The sequence below is a fragment of the Alligator sinensis genome, unplaced genomic scaffold (genome assembly GCF_000455745.1).
Source record: "Alligator sinensis unplaced genomic scaffold, ASM45574v1 scaffold1223_1, whole genome shotgun sequence".
Lineage (NCBI taxonomy): Eukaryota > Metazoa > Chordata > Crocodylia > Alligatoridae > Alligator > Alligator sinensis.
Window position 1 is genome coordinate 1,960,526 of NW_005842062.1, and position 9,576 is coordinate 1,970,101.

At 44.9% G+C, this 9,576-nt stretch overlaps 1 protein-coding gene and 1 long non-coding RNA gene across 2 annotated transcripts in view; one reads left to right on the plus strand and one right to left on the minus strand.

Moving 5' to 3' along the window:
* CUNH4orf45 (chromosome unknown C4orf45 homolog) overlaps positions 1–4,896 on the minus strand; it is a 72,825-nt gene extending 67,929 nt beyond the window's left edge. Inside the window, 1 exon segment of the mRNA XM_025203596.1 lies at positions 4,777–4,896. Coding sequence (XP_025059381.1) covers positions 4,777–4,843 — 67 coding nt within the window. The 5' untranslated portion in view covers positions 4,844–4,896.
* LOC112550235 overlaps positions 1–9,576 on the plus strand; it is a 25,417-nt gene that overhangs the window by 6,467 nt on the left and 9,374 nt on the right. The gene's annotated exons all lie outside the window — the stretch shown is intronic.

The window sequence follows — 9,576 nt, forward strand, 5'->3', positions numbered from 1 at the left end:
GCTCGTTCACCCAGAGCATCCGGAGCTCTGTACCGTGGAGCCTAGCAACCTCCACGAGACCGTCTGTGTTGTCTGTCTGTAACCGCAACTCAAGCAAGTTTTCCAGCCTGCACCATTGCCATCTTGGTGTAAGTAAACAATCTTTAAAACTACCGATACGCGTTTGTGCCTAATTCCAGCTCGACAGCCTTCCCTCTCCAACCCGGCGTGCCCGGGCTGCTGGCCACAGCCCGTGTGCAGCGCGGAAAAGGGCTCGGGTCGCTCCCGGCCCGCACACCTAGGAAATTGTTAAGAAGGCAGGGTAGATTTGCACCCTATAGACTAGCTGTATTTATATTATCTTCCTAGGCAATCCCCTCGCAGTTGAGAATGGTTGTCTTCCATGATTGTCTTATCTGTGCACCTGAAGATGGCTGACGGGGCTGATCTGGGATCAACAAACTCTGCTGCAAATCAGACATGTTTCCATGCAGGGTGGTGGTGCCATATTCTTGGTTTGGTCCATGACACACTGTTTCTGCTGCTCCCACTTTTCCATCTCCTGTTGCCATTGTGAGGTTTTAAAATATTAAGTTCCTTGTAGCAGACTCTTCCTCCATTTGGGGCAGTCCTGCATAATAGTCTTCCATGAGTTGATGTCAACATTGCATTTTTTCAAGCTGGCCTTGAGGATGTTCTTGAAGTGTTTTCTTTGCCCTCCTCTTGACTGAGCTGGGAGAATAAAGCTTACTTTGGGAGTCTGGAATCAGACATCTAGATGACATGGTGTGGAAGGAGAGATCCTGGAAGTAGAAGGAAGCCTGAGATTGATCTGGCTCTCCCACTTACCTCAGGCAGAGCCTGGGATGCTGCCAGGGACCAGAGCATTGTGCCGCACTTCAAGACCCAGCGCTCAATCCAGGTTGGCGGCGGCAGTGCCCAGAGAGGTACTTCCAGCCCCAGAGAAGGCAGCTGAGGGAAGACTGCATCGTCACAGTGGAGAAGATGCCGGAGCACTCTCCTGCTTGCATCTGTTGGTAGCAAACATTGGGTGAAGTGCACAAGTGGTGAGCACAGGCAATCAGAGGATCACCAATTACCTCAGGCACCAGGGTGCAGGACATCAGTGGACTGACTGAAGCTAGGCACTCAGACTGAAGAGGAACTGGGTAAGAGGGGTGTGGGAGCCTGAATCCATGGTGAGCTGGGCCCAGGGGAAAGGCTTTGCCAGTTTTTTATTTGGTTTTTCTTTGTGATTGTTGGAAGACTGAGAGTAAATTGATAGGGGAGCGGCCCCTTAGTATGGAGCCAGACTTGGTAGCCAACATTGGCTTCCAGAGGGTAGAATGAATTGATAGAAGCATTGCTTGAGTACTTTGGAGTTGTTTCTTTTTGGTTCTGAATTCATTTTTGAGTGCCCCCCCCCCCCCATGGGACTATTAAAGAAAACAGTTTATCAGGGGAAAATTGACCCCAAAGATAACACAGGGCCCATGAATTAATGTTGGGTTGTGTGGGGACTATTAAAAAGGAATTGATTTGAATACACAGAAGCCTCCTGTCAGTGTACCCCACAACAGAGGAAGAGTCTTTGCTGATCTACAAGTCAAGAATCTTCAGCCTCACTAAAGGGCTTTGTCATGCCTAACAGTAAGACCAGATGTAAATTCTGGGCGGCCCAGATAAACCTACCATCAGTAGCCCAAGGGGCCTGCTTATGAGATCAAAATGTCTACTAACATTGGGGAGTGGTAAGGGTGGGGTGTAGGGGAGGAGCCCCATGAAGAAATTCCTCCAACAGGCATTGAGGTATCACCCAGTGGATCTAGCTCCCCAGTAGAAGTGAGATCAAAATCATGGCAGGTGAGAAAACAATATCAGAGCACAGCTGGTGGGTAGGATAGCCTTTCCATATCCTGGTGTCCTTTTGCAGGGAAGACACCAGGTCAGATGGGGTCAAGGCCTTACAGCACCTACCCCTGACACGGGGCTAGCCCAATGAAGTTGATATTGGATAATCATCACCTCAGTACTCATGTTGGTACATCTGTCTTCCCACTAGATTTGAAGGTTCTTCTGCAGGTGGTGCTGATGGTACTTCTCCAACAACTTGAGGTATCTCCTGTACGTTGTCCACAACTCAGTTCTGTACAGTAAGGTGGGGATCACAACTGCTTGATAAACCATGAGCTTGGTTTCTGATCTGATATCACGATCTTTGAACACCCATTTCCTCAGGCATCTGAAGGCAGCACTTGCATACTTGAGGTGATGTTGGATTTCTTCATCCATATCCGATTTCTTTGTTGATATCGGGCTTCTGTGAGAGAAGGCTTTTGAAGTATGGGAAATGCTCAGTGTTCTCCAGAGTCTCACCATGAATCTAAATGACTAGAGCTCAAGACTGCTCATGAACAGCTTGTTGATGGAGGACCTTCATCTTCTGAATGTTAAGCATCAGTCCCATTTTCTTGTATGCCTCAGTAAAGACATTGATGATTGCTTGAAGGTCTGCTTCTGAGTGAGCACACACTATAGAATCATCAACATACTGGAGCTCAATGACTAAGGTCCGGTGGTCTTGGTTTTGGCTTGGAGTTAGCCATGGGCGACGGGTGTCCTGAGTCAGGGTGGGCACTTCCCCCCAGCGGACAGTCAGTGACTGGGGGGCAGTCCCTCCATGGCTGATCCTGCCAACCAGGGGGAAGTCCTCCTGTGGCCAATCCCACCAACCTGCAAGTGACAGCGGTGTGCCACTAGCACTTCCTGGTGCCCCCACTCCCTGGCCAGCGCTCTCAAGGGGGGCACCACTGCTCTTTCCTGCCCTACCTGCCTGGGAACACTTGCCCTCCCTGCCCAGGAACACTGGCTGACAGGGGGTGCACCAGAGCTCTCAGGGGGTGCACGTGCACCCCCTATGCATTGCCACTGGAGTTAGCTGAGGTTAAATAGCTTACCATCCATTTGATAGCTTAGCTCCACTCCAACTGGAAGCTTGTTGGTGTTCAGATGTAGCATCACGGTAAGGAATATTGAGAAGAGTCCTGGAGTGATGATGCAGGCTTGCTTAACTCCCATCTTAACTTCAAAGGGATCTGTGAAAGATCTGTTATTATTGTATAACATATACAGTCATACACCATCATGGAGCAGGCAAAGAATGGTGATGAATTATGTATATAATATCATTTAGTTGTATATATATTATAATCTTTCATAAGCTGGAGCTCACTTCATCAGATGCTGTAAAAAGATGTGCTCAGAGCTGTACATTACCAAGGAGCTTCTGATGTCCAGAGATTCATGGCGGTATGAAACCAGCCAGCCAGCCTCTTCTTTGTGCTTGTAAGTGAAATATCCATTGGGATATTTAGAGAAAATGACATCATAAACTTGGTGGACATTTCAGCAGAACTTGTCTACTTCCCAAAGATATTTTTTAGGAGGCAAATAAGGCCCAGAGAGATTATGTTAGGTCAAAACTAGCTTACTTTAGCAGCACTTCTATAGAAAAAATAAGAATGTGTGAAAAAAGCACTTTTCAAAATACTCTGCTAGGCTGTTCAATGAAGTCCTGTTAGCGTTTGTTTAGTTTCAAGTCCTCTACAGAAATATGCAGGTGTACTACCTTGAAACGGTCAGCTTGGCAGCTGCCTCTGTATGGCTCTAGATGTGCTGATACGCTCATTTCAGTAGCTGTTAATGTCCACAAATTTGGAATGAAAGGCAATAATTTTAGTTAGAGCTTCTTTCTGGGACAATACCACAGTGTCACAGCTATACTTGCATATGATATACAGATGAAAGCCTAATGTATTCAGTATGAAGTGTGCATACTTTAATTATAAAATAATATCTACAACTGACATTTTATTTCCTATTTCCTTTGAGGATGAAAGAGAGGATTTAAGTGATTTTACAGTGAACTGTTATTCAACTACTGTAAGATAAAAGAACCCTGAAATCTGTTAGATAATCTTTAACTTGGTATAATCCAAATTTCACCTATTGTTACTAGTGTGATTTAATATGAAGGCTCTACATTTTGTTTTTTGGTTGTTTTTTTTTAAAAATGGCTCTCATAAGAGAGGCACTTTTCAAACTTTAAATACACCGATATTTATTTTCAGTCCCTCAGGTTAATTCCTAAGCTTGTTCTTTGTACTGCTCCCCCTCCCCCCCACATTTGAAATTCAAATGTGTTCCTAGTAAGAATACCGCTTTGTAACAGCTATTAAACTGTAAGGCTGAGAAATCCCTGTTTGCTATCAGCTGGAGATTTTCCTACAGGCCTTCAGATATGGTGCTGCTCCCTTCTCAGAGGCTGATAAAGTTCCTTTGTTTAGTACCTAGATGCAGGCCACACTTTTTAAATAAGGAATGAGCTCTGCTGAGCAGAGCACAAAGGCATCCCACTGGAAAAAGTGTCAAGTTCATGTTACTGCCTCTGTGTGCTGGGGGTCCCTCTGGGGCATAAAAACTAAATACCTCTGGATGCAACATGGAGAAATTGCCTTGCTCAGTTTAACCAAGGGGGGGAGGGAGAGAAAGCGGGTAGAAGAAAGCCAGATAGGAAAAGCAGCTGAGAGAATGAACCTGCTGCAGCCTCAAAAGCAAAGCCAGTGTCTTACCACTCCTCTACCCACATTGCTTCTGAATAATGCATGGGTGTAATGGGGAGTAAAGTTCTTGCAGCTCTAGGATGCTGAAGGAGGAGGCTCCAGTGGTGTTGGCTAGGTAGGGGCTGCAATGCTGCTCTGGCCTCCAATACCAGGGGCTCTGAGCGCCATCAGTTACCTGTGAATACCAGTCTCTTCCCCGAAAACGCTGCTTGCTGGGAGGGAGTGTGGGTCTTCAAAGGCATGGTGCAAACCCTTGCCTTGGCCCCTGGTTATCCAGAGAGGCTCACTCCCATGGATGCGGGGATCTGTCTCCAGCTGACAGATCAAGAGCCAAGCCCTGGCTGGCTGCTGGGGACGCCGCTTGCTCCTCCCTGCTGCATTGTGACTTCAAGCCCCTGGGAATGTGCAAGTTCAAGGGTTCCACCGGCCTGACGCATTCCCTGGGGGTCTGAACTGGGGCGGGGGGTTGGCTCTCCACCTTGATGGGTGTCCAGCTTTCTGGGTAGTGGCGGTGGGTGAATGTTTAAGGTTGACTTTTTCCAAGGCAGCATGCACTGATCAGCACAGATCTCTGGCCTGGTGGGGTGATCTGCCTGAGGATCTGCCAGTCTTTCTCTCAAACCTTTCTTCTAGCATTCATTTTGACTGTTTTTTACTGTTCAGGAGAGACATTTAAATCCAGAGCTATGGTAAGCACTAATAATTTTGCTGACCATTACTGTTTCATTGTTTTCTTGGATAGCCCCTTCTGTCTGCATTCATCTCTTGTCTTACACCTAGATTGTAAACCCTGGTGGAGTTTACTTTCTGTGATTATGCAGCATATGCTACAGTGGAGTTGGGTCTGTAACTAGGATTCCTCAGCACTACAGTAATACAGTTAATACTACAGTAATTATATTCAAAGATGATGCATCATGACTTCAGTCTATCCACTATAAATTTACAGTTTTAGCATGATACTTGCCAACATATTTGCAGACCAGATATGTGGTGAGTTTGTAAGTTTATACCAGTAATCGGACCAGGGTTTAATAAACTGAAAGCTGAAAAAAGAAACCACAAAAGAAAGCACTATATATATATATATATATATATATATATATATATATACTGTGGTTAGTCTCTGAGGTGCAAATTTACCCTGCCTTCTACTTGACTTCAGACTAACACAACTAATTATGTCTCTCATTTCCATACATACCTTTCTGTTTTTGACTTCACACTAACAAAACAAGGCAAGCTAAGGTGTTCAGTTTAATTCCAGTTTCCACTTGCTTGTCTAATGAATGCAGAATTTATTTTATCTTTTGCCAATTGATCATTCTTTTTTGCTTTCTTAGACACCTTTTATAGGGAAGTAGTTAGTCATGTTAACCTGAAGTTAAGCAGAAGGCAGGGCAGTGTGGTGCCTTATAGACTTAACTTGTTCAGAGAGGCATGAGCTTTCATAGGCTATAGCCTACTTAATCAGGTGCTTCATAGCCTACATTTACAGATACTTTCAACTCAAGATGGCTGATGCTCCAAATCCAGGGTAACTGGATTGAAAAGAACCAGGGAGTGGAGTGGAGTGGAGTTATATGTGCATGTGATGTTTTTACTTTGCTTGGTAACCCTGCGTTTTACTTGGTCTGGTTTGCAGTTTGGATACAACTTAAAAACTTCTAGTTTAGTACACAGGAAGAGGAAAACCAAGCACATGAGGATGCAGCTGCAGATAAAGAAATATCTTTAGGCGGATGGACAGCAATATGAGTACTAAAGTACTAATACTGATGAGTAGGGGCCTACCTCACTTGCAGCAAGAGAAAGCAATTTTTGTGGCTTGGTCAAGGTGCAAAGAGCCAATTTCAGAGTAATTTTGTGGCAGCCTTGCCTCTCAGCACTAATTGGCAGAGAGGCCCCATCCCTTAGCACTGATTGGTGGAGAAGTGCTGGGTAAAGCAGAGATGAGAGGCAACTGCCATCTTGATTGCTGGCTGCCCTCAGTGTTGATCGGTGGAGAGGCACGAGGGACCAGCTGCCATCTTGATCGCTGCTCTTCGTGTCACCCCACTAGCCAGCACAATTTCTCTTGGACAGGCTGTGAGGCTGGGCTGCAGTGGCAGCAAGGACTCCTGGCTCCCACTAGAGAGCCAGCATTTTGTTTTTATTACGGTCTTTTTTTTTTTTGTGGTTGATTTCCTGGGAAATCGTGGTTAATACCATTTTTCATGGTTATTTCAGAAACTGCCATTTTTGCGAAACTGCAATTTAAGTAGGTCCCTAGTGATGAGAGCTATAGTTGGGGAAGTGATGCAGTTAGGAAAGGGACAGTGCCAAATCTCATTGGGGAACTGAATATGGCCAGCAGGGATCAGCTAATATGGCCAGAAGGAATCAGCTAAAAGTTTTTACAAGAATGTAAAAAAAAAAGGAACAAAATGGACGAACTAGCAATACAGTATATTATAGAGGTACAAGAAGTATCATGGAATACAATTGTGACTAGAACACAGGTGCTGGAGAGTATGCAGTGTTCAGGAAAGAGAAATAACGGGAAAGTGTAAGGAGGAGAAGAAGACAGTGCTGATATTGCCCAAGAGCTGACAGGAGCCGGTGAAGGAAAGGAGAGCTCCTCGGGAGTTGTGTTTCCAGAGCTGCTGCTCCATAAAGCTAGAGCAGCCCTGGAAAGAGGGAGAGACAGAGAACGACCCAGGTAAAGATAAGGAGAGTGATGCTGCACATTGAGGAACCCAGGAAGACAGGTGGGAGGGCTGTGGCTGTGGTGAGCCAGCAGCCAGCTGGCTGAGGGACTCAGAAGAATTATTCTAAGCTGGGAGACACGGGCTGAAGAAGCGTCGCAGGGAACATGGTGCCGGAGCTGGGACAACTTCAAAGAGAGTGAGAGCTAGTCAGGAGAATTTGGTTGAGCCCCTTTGGAAACAAGTAAGTTGTCTAGTGGTGTTTAAAATTCAACCCTCCCGATAGAAACCCTTTTACATCAAGATGTGGCAGGCAAGAGTTGGGATCACTACTGAGATAACCCCATAATTGATTTTTTTGTTACTTAAGACCTAATCTTGAAGGCTGTGGCTAACTATACCTTCCAAAAATTAGTCTGACAACCTCACAGAAAGGTGGTGAGATAGTAGTGTACTTTAATGATGTGATAGTAAAGAAATAAGAAGAAATAAAACCAATTCTTTTGAGTCAGAGTCTTTTGAATCAATTAAGGGAAAGATAGCAACAAAGATTCCTCTGGAGTATTGAATGGAGTCTTCTATAGACCTCCAGGGTTGATTATGAATAGAGACAGAGATTTCTGCCTCTGATCTCTGTTATGAGACAGATAAATGCTACCATGAAATGTGTTATTATGGATGACATTAACTTCCAAGATGCAGATCAGAGAACAAATGCTGCAAAAATTGGTAGAGCATGCTTTTTCTGGCATTGATAGCTGACAGATTGCTTAACCAAATACTTGATAAATCAAAAAGTAGTGATCCTCTTTTAGATTTGGTTTTAAAAGTAGTGAGGGCATTAGCAAAGAGCTGGTTGTAGAAAATAATCTGGAATGTAAGGATCATGTTTAGATTCAATTTAAATCAAATGGAAGAATAAACTAAAGTATGCCTGCAGCTGAAGTTACTGATTCTAAAAAAGGCAAACTGAGAAATTAAGGGAACTAGTAAGTCAAGTCAACTGGACTGAGCAGCTCAAGGGCTTGAATGTGAGAAAGACTTGGAATTTCTTAAATGAAAAGTTGTAAAAGCATTTTGAATTGGTATCTCAAGCAAGGGAAACAACATATAGGGAAGGGATTCATAGCCACCTGGATGAACAACCACCTCAAAAATGATATCAGGCATAAGCAGGGAGCATACAAGGAATGGAAAAAAAGTTTGATCTGCAAAGAAAGTTAAATATCAGAGAAGAGATAAGGAAGAATACAGATAAAGTGAGAAATGACAAAAGTCAATATAAGTAAGACTTTGCATGGAAAATTAAATAACAAAAGATTTCATAGTTTCATAGTAGCTAGGGTCAGGAGGGACCTGAACAGATCATCTAGCCTGACCCCCTGCCGCAGGCAGGAATGAATGCTGGGGGCACAAGACCCTAGACAGGTGATCGTCCAACCTCCTCTTGAATTCGCCCAAGGTAGGGGCAAGGACCACCTCCCTGGGAAGTTGGTTCCAGATTTTGGCCATCCTAACTGTAAAATATTGCCTTCTGATCTCCAACCTAAACCTATTCACCATCAGCTTATGACCATTGTTCCTCGTCACCCCAGGTGGTGCTGGGGAGAAAAGAGCTCTGCCTATTTGCTGTTGATCCCCCCCTGTTCTTCAGCCATATAAATAAAAAGAGAACAAGGAAAGAAATAGGGTGTATATGACATGAGGCTAGGCCAATCTTTAAGAATAATCCATGTATGGATCAAAAAATAAATGAATACTTTGCTTCATTTTTCAATAAGGGTGATGATGTTGGCCGTGGGGGTTAAGACAGGAGCTTAAAAAAAATCAGGGTATGAAAACAGAAATCACTACATCCTGTGCAGGCCGGGAGCGCCCCAAGCCCTTTTTCGCGCTGCATGCGGGCTGTGGCCAGCAGCCCGGGCATGCGGGGGCAGAGAGGGAAGGCCTTCGCTCTGGAATTAGGCACGGACGCGTATCGGTAGTTTAAAAGATTGTTTACTTACACCGAGATGGCAATGGTGTAGGCTGGAAAGCTTGATTAAGTTGCAGTTACAGACAGACACAACACAGACGGTCTCGTGGAGGTTGCTAGGCTCCACGGTGCAGAGCTCCGGATGCTCTGGGTGAACAGGCCACCAATGTAGAAATCGTAAATATGTCTTATATTAGTCGCGCTTGAAGATGGGAAGAGGTGGGCGGTGGATCAGGCCGCCACGCTCCTCTGGATCTCACACAGGGTCTCTATTACCCTGCCGTGTACCCAGAGTCCCCACAAGATGGATGTG